Raw genomic sequence first — 22,719 nt, forward strand, 5'->3', positions numbered from 1 at the left:
GCACACTTAGAAAGATGGACATTACATATATCAGAGATTTACATGTAAACCCCAATGTAAGCGCTCAGCATAGAGCGCAGATGACTGTGAGCTGAGCCTCACTGAGATCTTTGGGAGGAAGAATGAACAAATCAACAGCAGGTCATGAATTGGTTTTATTTTTTATTTTTTCTTCACAACTTTAACCTTCCAGTATAAGTGATAAGTCTGCTTTATTCTCTGGGAGGATGTAATTACAGTAATACCACACATTAAAAAAATGATTTAAAGTTTTCTTTGCATTTCCATAGTTTGAGAGGAATAATTTTTTAATTCTTGTGAGGGCTTGTTTTTTTGTGGGATAATTTGACGTTTTTATTTGTACTTTTTTCGGGCACATCATTTTTGATTTTCTATTCCAATTTTTGGAATGCCATGTGCACTAAGAGGAGGGAGAGAAGCGCTCCTGTGTGAATCTGCTATGAAATAAATACACGAATAGTGTGCTACAGCTTCATCGGAATGGTTGTGCACCCCTGCACAACTCCGGTGATCGTATATGATTGCCAGCTTAGACTGGATACAGCTACCACCAGGTAGTAGAGACATCTAACACGGTTGTCAGCAGCTAAGACCACCCAGATGCAGCGGCCAACTGGCTATAGAGGGATTTCACACATTGCACTCCAGATGCAGCTGCCGTCAGGGAACAAGGTGTTCACGGGCACAATCACTACCAGGGGAGCTAGGAGGTTCACACACAACGGCCCCGGGGGAGCAGGGAGGGCTCACACACTGCACTCCAGATGAAGCTGCCGTCAGGGAACAAGGCGTTCATGGGCACAATCACTACCAGGGGAGCTGGGAGGGTCACACACAGCGATTCCCCCGGGAGCAGGGAGGGCTCACACACTGCACTCCAGATGAAGCTGCCGTCAGGGAACAAAGGCGTTCATGGGCACAATCTCTACCAGGGGATCTGGGAGGTTCACACACAACGGCCCCCGGGAGCAGGGAGGGCTCACACTGCTGTGGGACAGAGAGTGCAGTTTTTGGGAGACAGAATGAATAAGAACCAAGCACTCGAGTTTTATTTATTTTTTAACGTCCTTCACCGTGTGGTAACAGTAGTAAGACCGTTTTATTCTTCAGATTAGTATGATTTCAGCAGTGGCAGATTTAGGCTATGTGCGCACTTACCGGATTTTTCCGCGGATTTGCTGCATGTTTCGCTGCAGAAAATGTTCATAACATCTCTGCAGTGAATCACCAGCAAAACCTATGGGCAAAAAAATCCTGTGCGCACTGGGCGGAATTTGACAGCTGCATGTTTTGCTGCGGGAATCCCGCAGCAAAAACAAGTGCATGTCACTTCTTTTCCGCACATCGCTGCGGGATTTCACTCCATTGACTCCAATGTTAATCGTGAAATCCCGCAGGGAATAACGCAGGCAGCAAATTCTGTGCGGTTCACTGCATGTTCCTGCGTTATTCCCTGCGGTATTTCGCGGTTACATAGTCTGTCTGCGGTTTTGCAGGGAAGTGATGTCATTGACAGGAAGAGGAAACGGAGCAGAGGGTAAACACAAACACATCACAGACATCACAGACACATAGAACACACATAGAAAGAAAACGGAAATATAGAAAACAAAGAACGTGGGCTCCGCTGTATATTTACCTTCCAGCCGAGGTAAGCACACAGCGGCGGCCCGGTATTCTCAGGCTGGGGAGGGAGAGGGGAGAATATCAGCCGCAGCTGCCCCGGCACTGTCGCATGCATTATGCGGCAGCATCGGCGTGTCCTCGGCTCTTCCTGCCGCCGTGTAGCAGTGGCAGCAGGGTAATACAAGGGGTTAATGATGGTGGGGGATCACCGCCATTAACGCCAGGCTTGATCATGGCAGCGTCTATGTGACAGCTGACATGATCAACCCGTAAGTAAAGTGAATAAAACACACACACAGAAAAATCCTTTATTTTAAATAAAACAAACAAGCCTCGTTCACCATTTTATTAACCCCTCCCGCACCAAAGCTCCGGCGTAATCCACAGGTCCGACGTCCTGCGCTGCTTCCATCCAGCCGCGACTGTCACAGACACAGCGCTGAATGAATGCAGCAGACAGCAGAGGTAATTACCGGTCATTTCCCACGGCCGGTAATGTGAACTCACTGCCGACCGTGGGAAATGCAGCGATCTGTCCTCTATCTATCTATCCCTCTGTCTGTCTGTCTGTCTGTCTGTCTGTCTGTCTGTCTATCTATCTATCTATCTATCTATCTATCTATCTATCTATCTATCTATCTATCTATCTATTCTTCTGTCTATCTACTATCTCAGAATTAAATGTATTTTTTTTTTCTTTTTTTCAATGTGCTTTATTGCATTGAATGCAATAAAGCACATCCCAACCCGCATTGCCGCGAACAATACCGCGGTCAAACCGCAGCAAACCGCATGCGGTTTTCGGGTGCGGTTTGCCGCATTTTTTTACCGCGGGTGCGGTAATCTTTGAGAGCATGCGGAATTTTCTCAAGAAAATTCCATTTCCCAGTGCGCACATAGCCTTATGTTGTTTTTTTCATGTTTAGCTGTTTTTACAATAATAATAAATAAAACCATTTTATACGTGTGACCTTTTCTTAATGTTTGATTTGAAGCGATGTTGTTTTCTTAGGGTACATGCCTTATATTGTCACCAATTTTTGGCATTTATTATATACAATGTTTTGTTGCAAATTATGACTTGTATTAATGCCCTGGAGTTGTGTATTTCCACCCTTTTATTGCGTTACCTCGGGGTGAGTGGGGTTCTTTGTCCCGCACTCCCACATTTATCATGATTTTACTGTTTTTGATACCTCGTTTATATTGTTTGTTTTCCACTTTGTTGTAATACCCTTATCACATGCGGACATGCTGCCTGACACTTGTCTATTAGATTTTCAGAAACGTACGCTGTTCTTGTCCCGATGCAGGAATATTCAATTCTAAACCACAAACAATATGGTGGTCTCAATAAGCACAAATATAAAGTGGAATATTAAGCAAAACTATGCTTCAGATGTAAACAAGTAATCATGCCTAGCAGAAATAGTTGTGCTACAATCTGTATGGGGGCCTCCCGATTCTCCAAGTCTGTTATCCAGAGCATCTGTCGCCTCCAGAGCTTTCTGCCTGCGGCTTTCTCTGCCCTCCATGTTTATGGGTGAGGTGGCTGTGGCTCGGTAGAAGGGTATGTCCATACAGCCTGACGAAGGGGAGCTGTGTACCCCAATAATACGTATTTACGTCTGTCATGTTATGGATGATAGATCACAAAAGCATGGTTCATATCCGTGGCACTATTCTCACCAATATTCCTTCTGTCCACAGTTACAAATGCTGGGCTATGACATCAGCTGGGCTGCATTTAATATCATCGAGGTGATGAGCGCCTCCAAGTTTACTTTCAAGGTGAGATTGAAACCACCTTGGCTTTTCGCTTTCATATTGGTGTCTTCTGTTTTCATCAGTTTACTTCTGTTTTTTTCAGAGGATTGGATACTTAGCGGCTTCACAATGCTTCCATGAGGGCACAGACGTCATTATGCTGACCACAAATCAGATACGGAAGGTAATTTATACAAAGAAAAGACCCATGGCTTAGACGTTTTGATTATTTTTTTTCCTGTTGATTAGCTTTTGAGTTATGTGAGGATTTCTTAAACCTTAGCCATATTTGTAAGAACAGCTATATACAGTAGGTATGGAAATTATTCAGACCCCTTTACATTTTTCACTCTTTGTTAAATTGCAGCCATTTGGTAAATTCAAAAATGTTCATTTTTTTTCTCATTAATGTCCACTCTGCATTCCATCTTGACAGAAAATAACAATGTAAAAATGTTTGCAAGAAAAACTGAAAAATCACATTGTCATAAATATTCAGACCCTCTGCTCAGTATTGAGTAGAAGCACCTTCCCTTTTGAGCTAATACAGCCATGAATCGTCTTGGGAATGATGCAACAAGTTTTCCACATCTGGATTTGGGGATCCTCTGCCATTCCTCCTTGCAGATCCTCTCCAATTCTGTCAGGTTAAATGGTGAACGTTGGTGGACAGCCATTTTCAGGTCTCTACAGAGATGCTCAATAGGGTTTAGGTCAGGGCTCTGGCTTGGCCAGTCAAGAATGGTCACAGAGTTGTTCTGAAGACACTCATATGTTATTTTAGCTGTGTGCCTAGGGTCATTGTCTTATTGGAAGGTGAACCTTCAGCCAAGTCTGAGATCCAGAGCACTCTGGAAGAGGTTTTCTTGCAGGATAACTCTGTACTTGGCCGCATTCATCTTTCCTTCACTTGCAGCCAGTCGTCCTGTCCCTGCAGCTGAAAAACACCCCCATAGCATGATGCTGCCACCACCATGTTTCACTGTTGGGATTGCATTGGGCAGGTGATGAGCAGTGCCTGGTTTTCTCCACGCATACCGTGAATTCGAATGATCACCAAAAAGTTCTATCTTTGTCTCATCAGACCAGAGAATCTTATTTCTCATAGTCTGGGAGTCCTTCATGTGTTTTTTTTTGCTGCAAACTCTGTGGGCTTTTATATGTCTTGCACTGAGGAGAGGCTTCCGTCGGGCCACTCTGCCATAAATGCCCGACTGGTGGAGGGCTGCAGTGATAATTGACTTTGTGGAACTTTCTTCCATCTCCCTACTGCATCTCTGAGCTCAGCCACAGTGATCTTGAGGCTCTTCTCCCACGATTGCTTAGTTTGGCTGGACGGCCAGGTCTAAGGAAGAGTTCTGGTGGTCCCAAACTTCTTCCATTTAAGGATTATGGAGGCCACTGTGCTCTTAAAAACATTGAGTACTGCAGAAATTCTTTTGTAACCTTGGTCAGATCTGTGACTTGCCACAATTGTGCCTCTGAGCTCCTTGGGCAGTTCCTTTGACCTCATGATTCTTATTTGGTCTGACATTCACTGTGATGTCTTATATAGACAGGTGTGTGCCTTTCCAAATCAAGTCCTATCAGTTTAATTAAACACAGCTGGACTCCAATGAAGGAGCAGAACCATCTCAAGGAGGATCACAAGGAAATGGACAGCATGTGACTTAAATGAGTGTCTGAGCAAAGGGTCTGAATACTTATGACCATGTGATATTTCAGTTTTTCACGTTTAATTTGCAAAACTTTCTACATTTCTGTTTTTTTCTGTCAAGATGAGGTGGAGTGTACATTAATGAGAAAAAAAAGTGAACTTTTTTGAATTTAACAAATGGCTGCAATGAAACAAAGTGCGAATAATTTAACGGGGTCTGAATACTTTCCGTACCCACTATATATATTGCTGTCTGCATTTATTACAAATGACCTAGCTTCATTAGAACTTATTTTAACAAAGTAATGGTTTCTTTTCAGGATCTAAGCAGCCCTAATCAATATGACACTGGTGTGGCCCTGACCGGGCTGTCTTGTTTTGTCACTCCTGACTTGGCCAGAGATTTAGCAAATGACATCATGACACTGGTAAGTGAAACGCATGAAAGATCACTTTGAAAATACGTGCTATAATTAAAATGATTGTCTCATGAAGATACCCTGTCCAAAGTGCCCATAAGGGCATACGGAAATTATGGAATGGTTCCTACACGCATGACCCCTCTGAGCCAAACAAGGGTTTCTTTATGACGGAGCCTCCCACACTGGCAGATTTGTTTGGCCTTGCGTGGACTATTGCACATCTGAATGGCTGTCATGGAATACTGCGTTTCTCTTTTATTGGTTACTAGATTAGATCAACATCCCTATGCCAAAATTAAAGAAAAATCAAAAAGCTATATTAGTGTTGCAGCATTCCTTTCAAATAGCTATACTGGTGCAACTACAAAATACCTACAGCTGCACTCTAGAATGCTAACAATGAATAAGGTAACTCTGGTATTGCATTATGCTTTCGGAAAAAATTTGAAAATTATTTGAAAAAAGATACTTAGCTTATGTATTGACCAATGCATGTGAGCTTGGTAACCAGCGGCAACGTGAGCTCAATATACCGGGACCCCATCCTAACTGCCTTTATCTTGGTTAAAAACCTACATGTCTGGGGAGAAAAGATCCAGCTATCAAGGAGGGTGGACACAGCCTGGTTCTAGGGCAAAGTGCTTAGTCAGAAAGAAATGCACCAACGATATCCCCTTCAAATAGCTATACCAGCGTGGCGGCATCCCCTTTGAATAGCTATACCAGTGTGGCGGCATCCCCTTTGAATAGCTATACCAGTGTGGTGACATCGTCTTTGAATAGCTATACCAGCGTGGCGGCATCCCCTTTGAATAGCTATACCAGTGTGGTGACATCCTCTTTGAATAGCTATACCAGCGTGGCGGCATCCCCTTTGAATAGCTATACCAGCGTGGCGGCATCCCCTTTGAATAGCTATACCAGTGTGGTGGCATCCTCTTTGAATAGCTATACCAGCTTGGCGGCATCCCCTTTCAATAGCTTTACCAGCGTGGCGGCATCCCCTTTGAATAGTTATACCAGCGTGGCGGCATCCCCTATGAATAGCTATACCAACGTGGCGGCATCCCCTTTGAATAGCTATACCAGCGTGGCGGCATACCCTTTGAATAGCTATACCAGCGTGGCGGCATCACCTTTGAATAGCTATACCAGCGTGGCGGCATCCCCTTTGAATAGCTATACCAGCGTGGCGGCATTCCCTTTGAATAGCTATGCCAGCGTGGTGGCATCCCCTTTGAATATCTATACCAGCGTGGCGGCATCCCCTTTGAATAGCTATACCAGCGTGGCGACATCCCCTTTGAATAGCTATACCAGCGTGGCGACATTCCCTTTGAATAGCTATACCAGCGTGGCGGCATCCCCTTTGAATAGCTATACCAGCGTGGCGGCATCCCCTATGAATAGCTATACCAGCGTGGCGGCATCCCCTATGAATAGCTATACCAGCGTGGCGGAATCCCCTTTGAATAGCTATACCAGCGTGGCGGAATCCCCTTTGAATAGGTATACCAGCGTGGCGGCATCCCCTTTGAATAGGTATACCAGCGTGGCGGCATCCCCTTTGAATAGCTATACCAGCGTGGCGGCATCCCCTTTGAATAGCTATACCAGCGTGGCGGCATTCCCTTTGAATAGCTATACCAGCGTGGCGGCATCCCCTTTGAATAGCTATGCCAGCGTGGCGGCATCCCCTTTGAATAGCTATGCCAGCGTGGCGACATCCCCTTTCAATAGCTATACCAGCGTGGTGGCATCCCCTTGTAATAGCTATACCAGCGTGGCGGCATCCCCTTGCATCCCCTTGTAATAGCTATACCAGCGTGGTGGCATCCCCTTTGAATAGCTATGCCAGCGTGGCGGCATCCCCTTGCATCCCCTTGTAATAGCTATGCCAGCGTGGCGGCATCCCCTTGCATCCCCTTGTAATAGCTATACCAGCGTGGTGGCATCCCCTTGTAATAGCTATACCGGTGCAATGGCAGCCCCTTAAAATTATACATTTTTTTTTTTTTCTTCAGTGAGATGAGAAAAATGTGCATGTATTATTAGTGCATTTCCTCAGGCGAAACACACAGAAACCCTTTGTAATTACATTATGGATAGTTTTATCAAATCTAAGTAACAGGAAGTATGTAAAACTAAGCCACTTTATTTAACACATTACATACCAAATACGACAACTAAAATGCAAGTAACCACATTTAGTTAATAGGTGCAGAAATGCTGCAGAAAATCTGCAACATTAAAAAACAGTAAAAAGAGCTAACCAAATACTTATCGTTGGAACATGGCCTTGGGGTATTGAGTATTTGTAGATATTTTTTTTTTTTTTTGCAATAAAAATGCATCTTTTGCCAGCAAAAATGCAGTGTATGGTATGCATTTTTTTATATATATATTTTACTCGAGATTTTTATGTGCTCATTTGCATAAGTGAAAAATGCAGCAAAAATCCTAAGAGAATTGACATGCAGCAGATTTACAAAAAGTCATGGATCATTGAAATCCGCAAGGAACATAAAAACTTCATGTGCAGGCGATTTCAGAAATCTGCTACCGTAAAACGCAGCAGAGACACACTGGAAATGCTGCAAACACTCAACATAGGCACAAGTCCTGGATAGGAATGTGTCATCAAGTATTAACTTCCCAAACTATGTGGGCATGTAACCCTGTCAAAGACAAGTCCAGCAATACCTTTACATGGCCAGTCTATTCCTCCATTACTGAGAAATCAGCATTTGTATTGATAAGTAAATGATGCTGTAGATGTGAAGTCTGTCAATCCAGCTCTTTCCCAATGCCACCACCTCCTGCGTGACTGACAGCCTCTATGCTGTGTGATTTTAGGCATTCAAACAGGAGGATATGGCATTTGGCAGGGACTAGAGCTGGAGTGACAGAGGCTCCAGATCGGCAGACTTATTTACATATCACTACAGACAGTGATATCTCAGTACTGGAGAAACAGACTGGCAGCTGGACTTGTCTTTGAAAGATAAATGCAACTAGAAAAAGTACAGGGATAGAAAGGGTAAAAATGGATGTCAGAGGAGGAGATGGTAGGAGATTGCTATTAAGCAGAGAGGCCCTCTGGATATTTGTTTTACAGACTAGACAGTCTAATGGATTACATATACGATAGGATGATATTTATCATCATTGATGGGTTCATTTAGGTGACTTTTTTTTCTGTATTTTTTTTTTTTTTATTTTGAGCTTGTTCTTTATATGTGTAGGTGATCACCATATGGAGAATGCACACCCGCTAATTAACTGTGACCTGATTAGAAAAAGGTTAAAGGGGAGGAGTGCGACATTACCTTTTTATTGATTGTAACATGATTTGAACAGCTATTTTATTCTGAAATATGTAAGAGGTCCTGATTATATATAATAAAAAAAATATATATAATTTATACACTTTTTTTTTTTAAATGCAACAAGAAAAAAGAGCCTCAAAGGCAACTGTATATTTTTTTGTAAAAATGATCAAAAAATCATTTTATTAGAGTAAAAAGAGCGTTTTACAAAGATTCTATTATAAAAAGCACAAGAAAGGTCTCAAGCAACGAATCATAACCCAGAAATAGCAGGGTCACACACCATGCTGCAAAAAAAGTATTGTTAGAAATAAACCTTCATTGAATCAACATCTCAGGGTTTTTAACATATTTTATATATTTCCAGGCTTTCGACTTGTTAATTTGGATTAGGGCTATTTAAACCTATAACGTGCAATGAAAGTGATTTTTATATCTAATTTTTTCAAAAATTTGCACATGCAAGGGTTAATCCACGATTTTGTTTTACCCTGTTCAAACTAGTCCGTGGATAGATATGCACCTGTGTGTGCCGTTAGCACCTTGCCAGCAGTAGTATCCTATATGGGTTAGTGATTTTAAACAGTATTTATTACTGCAATTGTATATGCCTACTGCTGTTCAGGTGCATATGCAAGGCAAAGGTTACTCCTTCAAAAAACACCTCTTAGGCTATGTGCGCAATAGAAAAGTGATTTTTCTCAAGAAAATTTCTTGAGAAACTTCTGGGAGTTGAAGATTACCGCACCTGTGGTAAAAAAACGCACCAAAACCGCGGGAAAAACGCATGCGTTTTTGCCGCGGTTTTGCCGCAGGTTGGTTCCTGCGGTTTTGTTATGCTGAACTGCAATAAATAATATAGATAATAGATAATCGATAGACAGATAATGGATAGAGGGAAAGATGGATAGATGAGAAAGACCTATATAATGTCCCACCCCCTGCATATTCTAAGCTGGCACCCTTTAGTGACTTTCATGTGGCACTAAAGGGTGCCTAGCCTTGTATTTAGCCAAAAAATAACTAAATAATTAAAAAATGACGTGAGGTCCCCCCATCTTTTGTAGCCAGCTAGGGTAAAGCAGACAGCTGCAGCCTGCAGACCACAGCTGGCAGCTTCCCCTTGGCTGGTAATCCACAACAGAGGGCACCCCACACTGTTATTTTACATTAAATAAATAATTTAAAACAAAAAACGTGGGGTCCCCCCCAAGTTGGATCACCAGCCAAGGTAAAGCGGACAGCTGGGGTCTGATATTCTCAGACTAGGGAGGTCCACTGTTAGTGGACACTCCCCAGCCTAAAAATAGCAGGCTGTAGCGGCCCCAGAAGTGGCGCATCCATTAGACGTGCCAATCCTGGTGCTTCGCCCCAACTCATCCCGTTGCCCTGGTGCGGTGGCAAACGGGGTAATATATGGGGTTGATGCCAAATGTGTAATGTCACCTGGCATCAAGCCCTGGGGTTAGTGATGTCACGTGTCTATCACATACCCGACATCACCAACCCAGTCAGTAAGAAATAAAACTTTTTTTGTTGTCTAATTTTTATTTGAAAAAACACTCCCCACATTCCCTCTTTCACCAATTTATTGACAAGAACAATCAAATCCCACGACGATCCATACCATAGTTACTGTCCCAGTCAATGAAGAACAGAAGGTTCCCCATTGGCTGGGAGAGCAATGCAGTGACCTGAGCTAACATCAATAGGTCAGCCCAGGTCACTGCAGGGGATGCTAAGCGCTGCCATCAGGAGGTTAGATGAGATCATTACCTGCTGTGATGATGTCCTGCAGTCCTGCTATCAGCGCTGTCACTGCCTTCTATGCCCGCCGCGTACTCAGCAGTATCGCGAGAGCCCGTGACGTCACCGCCAGTGACAGTCTCGGGCTGCGGGCATAGACTGCAGTGACAGTGGTGACGTCAGGAGGCAGCAGATCGTCACAGCAAGTAATGATCTCATCTCACCTCCTGACAGCAGCGCCCGTCATCCCCGTGGCTGCACGCACTGCTGTGTGTCAGTGTCTGCCTACGCTGCAGGGTGACAAGCTGCTGACACTGCGGGCAGACACTGACACTGCTTGCTGGCAGCCACGGGGCCGGAGCAGGACACAGACTGCACGGGCACCTGGAGGTCACACGGAAGCGCTTCTGTGCGGTGTCCAGGGAGTGTGACGTGTGTGTTTACTCTGCTCCGCTTCCTCTTCTGTCATAATGACCTCGCTTCCTGCAAAACCGTAGGCAGCGATGAATATTACCACAGGTAAATCGCGGCTATACCGCACATCATTTGCTACCTGCGGTATACCCCCGGTATTTCGCGATTACATTACAGTGAATGGAGTGAAATACCGGGGGTATACCGCAGGTACCTGTGGAAAAGAAGTGACATGCACATTTTCTCAAGAAATTTTCTCAAGAAAATCTTCACAAAGAATTTTCTTGAGAAAAAAACGCGGACAGCTATTTTTTTTCCCCCATAGGTTTTGCAGGGAAATGTCTGCAGAAAGATTTCAAACTTTTCTCAAGAAATTTCCGCAGCAAAACTGCGGGTAAATCCGCGGGAAAAAACGCCTAGTGCGCACATAGCCTTAGGCTACTTTCACACTTTCGTTGAACGGCATCCGTTGCATTGCGTTGTGTGACGGATGCGTTGCATATAATGGCACAACAGATGCAACGGATCGTACAAAACAACGGAAAGCTTTTTTTTTTTCTTTTGTTTTTTTCTTCTTTACAGTTTTACCGGCAGCAGACTATTGTGAACGATCAGCTGATCACCCGGTGGCCGGGCGCTCAGCTGATCGCTCTCAATAGCCGGGGGCGCTAAGCTGAGCGCTCTCACATGCTGGCGGCCGGGTGCTCAGCTGAGAGCTCTCACATGCTGGGGGCGCTAAGCTGAGTGCTCTCACATGCCGGCGGCCGGGCGCTCAGCTGAGAGCTCTCACGTGCCGGCGGCCGGGCGCTCAGCTGAATGCTCTCAATAGCCGGCGGTCGGGGGTGCTCAGCTGAGAGCTCTCACTGCCGGCGGCCGGGCGCTCAGCTGAAAGTTCGGCCATCGAGAAACAAGATAAAGTTTCTATGATTTAAAAAAAAAAAAAAAGAGCATGCACAGTGAAAAATAAAGGTTTCCGCCGCTCAAAAAAAGTTACATGCTGCGTTCCTTCCGCCCGGCACAGCGTCAAAATAACGATACTGCGTCGTCAAGGCGATGCAATGCTAACACTTGCGTTACAGTGCGTCATCCATACAAGTCTATGGAGAATAGCGCAGTGCGTTAACGGACTGCGCTATTCTCCATAGTGACGGACTGCGCTGAATGCAAGTGTGAAAGTAGCCTTAGGAAGTGAGCTAATTTTTTTTTTTTTTTTTTAACTAGTTTACTAAACTGCAAAGAAATATACCAGGTACATTATAAAGACATGAAAGGCATAAACATGTACTTACAATTCTGTAGTAAATTCAGATAAGTTTACCAATTAGGTATAACACCGTATAATTCCACACTAAAACAACTACAATGCTGTTTAGCTTGAATACATTAGATTATTGAAGCACCTGAGATAGTTAAACAATAGCAACAAACTAACCACATTTTTTTTTAAATTCGTTTATTAAACAGCAAACAGAGCAAGACAGGTACATGGTAAGAGTATACAAAACATACACGTGCTCAAAGCTGTATATCAGGGGTGGGGAACCTTTTTGCTGCCGGGGGCCATTTGGAAATTTTTGCCAACCTTCGGGGGCCGCACAAAATTATCAATGTGAAAATGAACCAACTATATTTGGTCAAACCGTTAACTCACCCCTATTGTGGTGGCCGGAGCGGCTTCTCTTTTGTGAGGCTGTGATGTTCGGCGATACTTATGTTGCTTCTCTCTTCTCCAGGTTTGTCACGGTCTGGAGCGCAGGCAACTCTTTGTGATAATAAGATTGGTAGACTATATACATCACACAACAGAGACAGGGACAGGGACTGGTGTATATAAATCACAGGACACCTACATCACTGAAGGGGCTGTTGGCATATACATCACATAGGAGACGCTGGGACTGCTGTATATACAAGAGACACCTACATCACAGAAAACACTGGGGGCACATACATCACACGAGGGGCTGGGACATGTATATGCCCCCAGCTCCCTCCTGTGATGTGTATGCTTTCAGCCCCTCCTTTGATGTATATGCGCCCAGCCCCTCCTGTGAGGTATATGCGCACAGCCTCTCCTGTGAGGTATATGCGCACAGCCCCTCCTGTCATATGTACAGCCCCAGCATCTCCTATGTGATGTATATACCCCAGTGTGTGACGTATATATCACAGGAGGGGTTGGGGCATACACATCACAGGAGACGCTGGGGCATATCCATGACAGGAGGGGCTAGGAGCATATACATAACAGGAGATGCTGGGGAACACAGATTACTAGGTCACAGGGAGGCATAAACATTGCTGTGGGGCACAGACTGCACTGGGGGGCACACACATCACTAGGGCGACACAGAGAGCACTAGGGGGGGCACGGACATCACTAGGTGGGCACAGGCATCACTAAGGGGGGGGCACACAGGTATCACTAAGGGGGGGGGCACACAGACATCACTAAGTGGGGTGCACACAGACCTCACTAAGTGGGGTGCACACAGACCTCACTAAGTGGGGTGCACACAGACCTCACTAAGTGGGGTGCACACAGACCTCACTAAGTGGGGTGCACACAGACCTCACTAAGTGGGGTGCACACAGACCTCACTAAGTGGGGTGCACACAGACCTCACTAAGTGGGGTGCACACAGACCTCACTAAGTGGGGTGCACACAGACCTCACTAAGTGGGGTGCACACAGACCTCACTAAGTGGGGTGCACACAGACCTCACTAAGTGGGGTGCACACAGACCTCACTAAGTGGGGTGCACACAGACCTCACTAAGTGGGGTGCACACAGACCTCACTAAGTGGGGTGCACACAGACCTCACTAAGTGGGGTGCACACAGACCTCACTAAGTGTGGGCACACAGACCTCACTAAGTGGGGGGCACACAGACCTCACTAAGTGGGGGGCACACAGACCTCACTAAGTGGGGGGCACACAGACCTCACTAAGTGGGGGGCACACAGACCTCACTAAGTGGGGGGCACACAGACCTCACTAAGTGGGGGGCACACAGACCTCACTAAGTGGGGGGCACACAGACCTCACTAAGTGGGGGGCACACAGACCTCACTAAGTGGGGGGCACACAGACCTCACTAAGTGGGGGGCACACAGACCTCACTAAGTGGGGGGCACACAGACCTCACTAAGTGGGGGGCACACAGACCTCACTAAGTGGGGGGGCACACAGACCTCACTAAGTGGGGGGCACACAGACCTCACTAAGTGGGGGGCACACAGACCTCACTAAGTGGGGGGCACACAGACCTCACTAAGTGGGGGGCACACAGACCTCACTAAGTGGGGGGCACACAGACCTCACTAAGTGGGGGGCACACAGACCTCACTAAGTGGGGGGCACACAGACCTCACTAAGTGGGGGGCACACAGACCTCACTAAGTGGGGGGCACACAGACCTCACTAAGTGGGGGGCACACAGACCTCACTAAGTGGGGGGCACACAGACCTCACTAAGTGGGGGGCACACAGACCTCACTAAGTGGGGGGCACACAGACCTCACTAAGTGGGGGGCACACAGACCTCACTAAGTGGGGGGCACACAGACCTCACTAAGTGGGGGGCACACAGACCTCACTAAGTGGGGGGCACACAGACCTCACTAAGTGGGGGGCACACAGACCTCACTAAGTGGGGGGCACACAGACCTCACTAAGTGGGGGGCACACAGACCTCACTAAGTGGGGGGCACACAGACCTCACTAGGAGGAGACTTGGGGGCACAGACAGCATTTGCAGAGCACAGACTTCACTAGGGGGTACACTGCACTTGGGGTGGTAAGGAGCACTGGAGAGAACTCAACAGCGGGGGTGATCCACATTGCTGGGGAGTCTGCACACAGCACTGCAGGGGGCAGGCTGCACCGGAGAAGGGGCAGAGAGCGGGTGGCACACAGCACCGGGGAGCTGCACGCTACACCGGAGAAGGGGCAGAGAGCGGGCGGCACACAGCACCGGGGAGCGGCAGCACACAGCACGTGGAGCTGCACGCTGCAATGGAGAAGGGGTAGAGAGCGGGCGGCACACAGCGCCAGGGAGCTGCACCAGAGAAGGGGCAGAGAGCGGGCAGCACACAGCATTGATTGAGGCACGCTGCACGGGAGAAGGGGTGGAGAGCGGGCGGCACAATGCAGGAAACGGTGAAGCTGCTGTGGGACGGAAGCGCAGAGCGCTAAACCCGCCCACAAAGTCAGTCCTGAGCACGCTGGCACCTGCCAGGGAAAGAGCTCATTGGTGCGCGCAAGCAGCGCATGTGAAGCCTTAAAGGGCCGGCGCCCGGTAAGACCACGGCAGTGGCCGAGCACTGCCACCCCCGGGAATCTGCCCAGGGGCCGCACAAAAGGTCATGGCGGGTTTGCATGCGGCCCGCGGGCCGGAGGTTCCCCACCCCTGCTGTATATGGACAGATAAAAAGAGAAATGATCAGAGTAACGTAAGGCAATGATAACACTACATTTTGTGTTGTAATGAATTGTCTAAATGAGGTACCTGAGATGCACAAACATCACATCAAACAGTAAGAAATCAAATTAACCGTTTCTGCGGTTGGGTGCCACCCAAAAGTAGAATATACCTAATTCCAGATCTTAATCTCTTATCACAAATACAGAAACACAGGGGCCACCCCCATTTAAGTTGACAGTGTCAAAGGGGAAGTATTCCACATCTCCCAGACCTTAGTGAATTTCTCAGGGCACCCTCTATTCTGATACACAGTGCGTTCGAAAGGGAGCATTGTATTCACCAGCTCCATCCATGCCCGCACCGTTGGGGAGAAGTACCCATCCACCGTAAGGCTATAAGTTTCCTGGCCAGAAAGCGACTCCCGCAGAAAGATTTTGTGGTGATGAGACCAGGTCCCCTCAAACTAACCATATTTGGTGGTAGGTGCGAACTTAAAATCAATTGAATCAGATACCAGTCTATAACCACTGTATCACCTCATACAGCTGAGTCCACGGGGATCAACACAATTGGGTAGACAGCAGCATCAAGGGGGAGGAATTCTACATCTCCCAAACCTTAGTAAATTTTTCAGGACACACTCTGTTCTGATACAGCCTGTTCAAAGGGAAGCCTTGCATTTACTAGCTCTACCCAGGCTTGTGCAGTCGGGAGGACACCACCCATCCACCGTAAGGCTGTGCGTTTCCTGGCCAGAAAGAGACTTCTGCAAAAATATTTTGTGCTGATGAGACCAGGTACCCTCATCGAGGACTCCAAAAAGACAGAGCATTGGGTCAAGAGGTATGGAGATAGAGGCTAGGGAGGACAGAATGGAAATGACCTCACACGAAAAAGAGACAATTGCCAGGTACCCCCAGATCATGTGGATAAAGTCTACGTCTTCCCCGCGACATCTCAATCATTCCGGCATTGCGCATTGACGCATCCTAAACAATATCAACGGTGTTAGATATGCCTGATGTACTATATAAATTTGGATCATTTTATTGTTGACTGAGGGAGAGACTTTGGTTTGGGACTCCTGATATATAGAGATCAATCCTTTAGGGCCCTGAGAGCGAAGAATCCCTATTAACGGAAAAGAGACGATTAAGACACTGTCAGATGCCCTGTGTGTGGCGTTAAACCGCTGTGCTAAGCTGAAAAGATCTAAAAAATAAAAGTGACACCTAGCTACAGTAAATTTAGACTGGATCTGGTCAAAGGCCAATAGGACACTTTATTCATATATATCACTGAGAGAGAACGTCGTCTGAACTCCAGAATGTAGAGTACGGATGGTTAGACAATGTGGGCAAAAGTACATTCTGTCATAAGGGCATTTCAGCAATGGTATCGGAGAAGCATGGAGGTGTACCGTCCCCGTAGCAGCAGCCGAGCCGCTCGGATCCGGAGCCACGGTGGCTCGAGGGGTCTCTGGACCCGGGGGGTCCACGCGGACACTTGAATTAAAAAGGAGTGGGGGAGTATATACACAGGATTAGGAAAGTTCGTGACGCCACCCACGGTGCGTGGTAAGATAGGGTACCACCGCTGCTGTTGGGGACGCCCGGTGACGGTGGTATGGCAGCAAGGTGTTTTAACCTCTCCGTGGGTAGGGGGTTTTTGCCCCGGGAGCCCGGTGATGGTGATGTAGGGGTGCCATTGGGGGTAGGAGAAGGGTTTTTCAGTATACTCACTCAGTCCAGAAATAACCACACAGACAGCTTGTAAACCAGAGTTCTGAGTACCACTGCAACTGTAAGGGAGCACGCTTGGGTCCGTGTCCTTGGTGTTGCTGTTAGTCTGTGACCCTTTCCTTGGCACCTGTGTTTTCTTCCCTGGACCCTCAAGTCTGAAACTTTTCGGTCCCGCTCACCCATATGGCTAACGGAGTGAGCTTGCTCTCAGGGTTCACGCGTAGGATTTCTTTGGACTGTCGTGGGAAAGTCCTATCTCATTGGTGCGCTAGTACCCCCGATTTTGGAGCGGGTTGGGGATGACACTTGAAGTCTTCACCCCGGTCAGGTAAATTACCAGGACGCATGAAGCTACTTCCCGGCCTAGGGTCCACGTACCCAGTCGTGCCCTGGCCCCTGCCCGGTGATTGCTCAAGGCTTCCGGCCACCCTGCTCGGCAGTCCGTGCCCACTGATACTATCCCCTGCGACCGGGGTTCCACCTCCTACCAGGCCCAGACCAACGTCTGGCACCTAGTACTCAGGAGCCCTGCTCCACCTGTGACCTCTCCTCTCGAGAGTCACTTCACCTCGTTCTCCTTCCACTACCACTTCACTTCTCCTCTCACTTTCTCACTCTCCCCTAACCACCCCCCCCATGTGGTCGGCCCTTTTCCCTTTAGGCCCCCCCAATGGTGTGTCGTCTGGGTACAGTGTAAAGTGTTCCTAGGGTTTTGATTGGCTCAGCTGTTAGCAACACCAAAGGACCAGGACCCGTAACCAAGGAGAGTGGATACTGTGCTGAAGGGCAGATTGCACAATACCCTGTGATGACCTGATAGGCCAGGGCGTCACAATTTTTTTTTTTTGTGTGTGTCTCAAGACCTGTCTCGCCAATCTAAGGAGTGGCAGTAGTTTCTGGACACCTTATCCGCTTCCAGAAAGCCAAGTAGGCAGTCTGTCCCCGCCGCGTGGGCTAAATGACTCCGAGTTAAGAGCCAGACATTCTTGAACTAAGCGCTTTTAAATGGTCGACTAAATAATAAAAGAAGAAATCTGGCGGCTCTGTTCCCCCTGCATTTTCTATCTATGTAGTGTGGTCCGCTTTAGTTTAGGCCTTGCACTACCCCAAATAAACCCGCATATCAATTAAGCTAGGGATGAGAAAAAGGATTTAGGGACTGGGACTGCACCATGTTGAAGGAAATAATTAAATATAGGGAGTAGTATCATCTTTATTAAGTTCATATTTTTGGGACTGATAAAGGTAGCTTACTCCATAACGTGAATTTAGTTTTGAACAACTAACACAGGGTAAATATTAGAGTGGAGATCGTGCTTACTTTCTTTATGTATATTTATCCCCAGGTATTTAAACCTAGAGACTAAGGGCTGAGGGGACAAAGCCTCTAAGTGATCCGCAGGGTTATGGGCAAGAGACATAAAGTTAGATTTATCCCAATTTATACCTAATCCAGACTATTTGCTAAATTCATTTTATGACATCGACAACTCGAGGTAGAGATCACTCCACATCGTCCATAAATATGATCATGTTATCTGCACACAGTCCTATAGTATCTACCCGATCTGCTATTTGAATACCCCGTATTAGTTTGCTAGAGCAAATTTTTATTGCCAGAGCTTCAAGCCAGGGAAAAGCGAGCCGGTGTCAAAGGGCACCCCTGGCGAGTTCCCCTTCCCAAATGAAAAGGGTTCAGAGGAGATATCATTAACCACCATTCTGGTCTTAGGGGCCTGATATAGCATTTGGACCCAGTTGCCGAATCTAGGACCATATCCAAAGCGTTAGAGGCAGGCCACCAGGAAGTTCCATTCCAGAGAGTCAAACTCCTTGGCTGTGTCCAGCGAGGCCAAGGCCCACTTATCTTTTACAAGAGTACTCATTTGAATGACAGACTGAACTCTCCTAAAATTGATCGGTACTTTTCCCTGGCATAAAGCCCGTCTGATCAGGGCTAACAAAATATAGAATTACTAAATTCAGTCTAGTGACAAGGATTTTGGTGAAGATTTTATAATCCACATTTACTAGGGAGAATGGACAGTATGATCCACACTCCAAGTGGTTATCCCCTCTTTTTTATAATAGCATTGTAAAAGGAGACTGGGAGGTCATGTACCTCAAACACAGGTGGTAACATGAATTCCTGGTATCTTGCCCGCAGCCAGATCTGCTATCGCGGATTTAAACTAGTCTGACGTAATCTCAGCTTCCAAAAGGGACTTTTGAGCAGCGGTCAGCCTCGGAAAGTCCACATCTGCTAAATAGGCCAGGCACTCTGCAACAGTTGCCTTGCTTCTGGACGTACATGGCGAACGCTAGAAGTCCTGAAAACACTGAAGGATACCAGTCGGGGAAATAACAATTCACCAGTCAGGTCTGCAAATTTTAAGGATCGTATTAGAGGAGTTATGCAGTCTGACCATATACACCAAGAGCTTGCTGGACTGGTTCCCCATCTTGAAATATAATTGCCGCGTGAAGAACAATTTGTGCTTAGATTTGGTGTCTAAATATTGCACGTAACGTCTGAGAATGCAGCCACTCCAGCTTATTACTGGAAGGATTAGCTATAAAAACCTTCTCTGCCTCCCAGACCTGACATTCTGTGATTTCATCCTCCTGTGAGGTGGTCCTTTTAATATATGAAATTGTCGAAATAAGGCAGCCTTGTAGATATTTTTTGAGGGTATCCCACAAAAGATTGGCATGTTAAGGCCCCCCATGCGCCCCTATAAAGCAGTCCATTTGAACAGGGATCCTGTCATTCAGTCCAATTAGTTTTAACCAGAATACATTTAGTTTCCATATAGAGCGCTGTAGTCTCCGGTCAAATCTAAGCGATAGTAACATAGGGCTATGGTCCGAAATACCCCTATTTCTATGCTCTATACTCTCCACCCACATGGCCAGACTGCTAGACCCAAATATACAGTCGGGAGAGCGTGCTCCTAGTGGAGGAGTGACAAGTATATTCCCGGGTCCCCAGAAAGTGCAGCCTCCACAAGTCAAGCCGGCTATTACCCCGCATATAGATTGAAAACTGAGTAGGAGGCGAGTCTGACCCTGCAGATATACTATCTAAACGAAGTCTATCCAAATCATTATCCATAACCAGATTGAAGTCCCCCATGCAAAGCACATGAGCGTCTGGGTAATTCAAGGCAAAACTAACTGCGCTCTTTATAATTGCCAGGGTAGCGGGGGAGCATTATAAATACAAATGATGACATATTCTTGCGAATTAATGATGGTTTAACAAAGACGAACCTCCCCTCTGGGTTCATGTGAGCGACCTTAAGATATCAGCGCAGCAATTTATGCACCAGCAGAGAGACTCCCCTGGAATAGCTGGTGTGAAAAGCATGGACAAAACATTGCACCCAGGGTCAGATGTGTTTCCACTAATGCCACCTCTTAAGGGTTGTACCATCTAAGCTGTGAAAAGACTTTGGTTCGCTTACCACGGGACTTGAGGCCTCGCACATTCCATACTAAACATTTAAGATCTGAGCCAATCACAAATTCCTGATACACAAGTACTATAGCATATACACTTAATTATTCCAGCATTCTCCACTCCTCTCTGTAACCTATAAAAGAAAGGGATCAGCAGCAGAAAAACTGGCAAAACAGAAATTAAAGAACAGCATAGTATACATGCACTGCACACTAAACTTTTGGTGGCAACAACAATAAAACGAGAATTATGTCCAGTGGCCTTCATTTTGAACCACAAAGGGGATACCATCGCTGTTACCAGAGGTAGGTATAGAAATCGTAGCATCCACAGTAAGAGAGAGCTCCTCTATCAGGGGGTTCCATGTTGTAAGCACTGAGGAGAAACACCAAGGGAGTGCATCTGTTCACTTTCCCCATCCTAACGAGCAAACCTAACCATTCTAGGTGGAGAAGTTAATATAAGGATACTAAGTTACTTCCCTTTACCTCAGGGTGCATCTGAAGCCAATCAGTAGCCTCATCCGGAGTAGAAAAACAATGATTTACCCTCCTGAATGATCCGGTGACGAGCAGGGTAGATCGAGTACAGGATATTCCGTTCCATGAGCAGTTTTTTGACATCCATAAATTGGGGCCTCTGCTTCTGAAGGTCCACGGAGAAGCCAGTAAAGATGCATATGGTGGTGTTATCAGATTTAAGTAGACACTTCTGTCTGGCCAAACACAATGTCGTATCTCTCTCCTTGCAGTTCAGAAGTCTTGCCAGGAGGGATCCTGGTGGCGCCCTCGAGGGAAGGAGGTTTGGTGGGAACTTGATGGGCTCTTTCCACTGCAAATGTAGAGGAGAATCCATCACCCAGGGTGGTTTTGAGCCACTCTTTCAGGAACCTCTTGGGCTGCTGAAACTCTGCACGCTTTGGGAGGCCTATAACACGGATATTATTGTGGAACATTCTATTCTGTCACCAGGCATTCATGGAACCTGCCACCTTGGTTAGTTTAGAGGTCATGGGGGTCACTGTGTACTCGAAGTAGGATATCCTAGTTTCGGCCTCCACAATTCGCCCCCTCAAAGCATGTAGGTCCTGCCTGAGAAGCCCCACCTCCTCAGTCTTCCCCGAGAAGGAGGTTTTGCATTGGGATATCTCATTCAGCAATTGCTCAGAAACTTGTTGCAGGGTTAAATCTTCCCTCTCCTGCTCCTCCGCAGCCATGGCATGAGATTTGCTCTTAGTATAGACGGTGACATTACCTCTCGGGGCCTGTGGCGAGTCCGGAAGATCGCCCCTAGCAAATTCCCTCAACTTTTCTGCTGCATTAGAGTTTTTGGCAGGGTTCCTGATGTATACTAATGTCAAATAAAGTAAATGCACAGCAAGGATATGGCAGGCAGGGGGGCTCACCCCAGTGGTGAGCTGTAGCAGAGTCCTAGAGGTTATAGTGTGAATAAAACCACCACATAATGGTCTATAATGTCCCTCAGTGCTTGTGGTAATTGTGATTCATTTTCCCACCTGTCCAGCAGGGGGGAGGTGGGAAGAAGGGCTCCGTTGCATGGGACCTTAAACTAGTTAATCCCTGTGCACAGGGTCCAGATTCATAAGTTTAGGAAGGGGCACCCCCCCCCCCCCCTCACTAGAGCACTGTCTACAATATGCCAGAAGCCACAGAGGCTAGGTGTCACAGGTGCCCCCGCACTAAGAGCCAAGGGGAAAAGTGTGGGAGGTGTGGCAGAAAAGATAGCTGGCAGCACTAACCGTTAGAAGCAAGGGGAGGCAGAGGGGCCCATCTTTCAGGGCACACACCGCTACACTCCCCTCTTCTGTAATGTCACGCTGCAGCAGGGGAGAAGATGGGAGCTGACAGCACAGATTTCCCCCAGCTAAGATGGCTGCCAGCTGAAACCAAGCTGCCTCACCGCTGGGCTGTGTGCGGACCCCGGTGGACCGGAGTTCCCCACACTGCTCCACTGAAGTCTTGTGGGGAGGGGGAGGGGGGGGGGAAGATCTCCGTTTGCCAGAGTATCTATGTCTGAGATGGGGAAAAAGCCGTGTACCAGGTAAAACACCGCTGGATGGGTTCAAGATCATGGGAGCTCAGT

The 22,719-nt window shown here is 46.9% G+C and overlaps 1 protein-coding gene across 2 annotated transcripts in view; it reads left to right on the forward strand.

The window, feature by feature from the left end:
* The window catches only part of AP3D1 (adaptor related protein complex 3 subunit delta 1), a 240,225-nt gene that overhangs the window by 65,342 nt on the left and 152,164 nt on the right, over positions 1 to 22,719 (forward strand). For both annotated transcript variants that reach the window (XM_075352591.1, XM_075352592.1), the window contains exons 3-5: positions 3,358 to 3,438; positions 3,518 to 3,598; positions 5,392 to 5,499. In XM_075352591.1, the coding sequence (XP_075208706.1) occupies positions 3,358 to 3,438; positions 3,518 to 3,598; positions 5,392 to 5,499 (270 nt within the window). The remainder of the gene's footprint in view (positions 1 to 3,357; positions 3,439 to 3,517; positions 3,599 to 5,391; positions 5,500 to 22,719) is intronic.

This window comes from Anomaloglossus baeobatrachus, chromosome 1, assembly GCF_048569485.1.
Source record: "Anomaloglossus baeobatrachus isolate aAnoBae1 chromosome 1, aAnoBae1.hap1, whole genome shotgun sequence".
NCBI lineage: Eukaryota > Metazoa > Chordata > Amphibia > Anura > Aromobatidae > Anomaloglossus > Anomaloglossus baeobatrachus.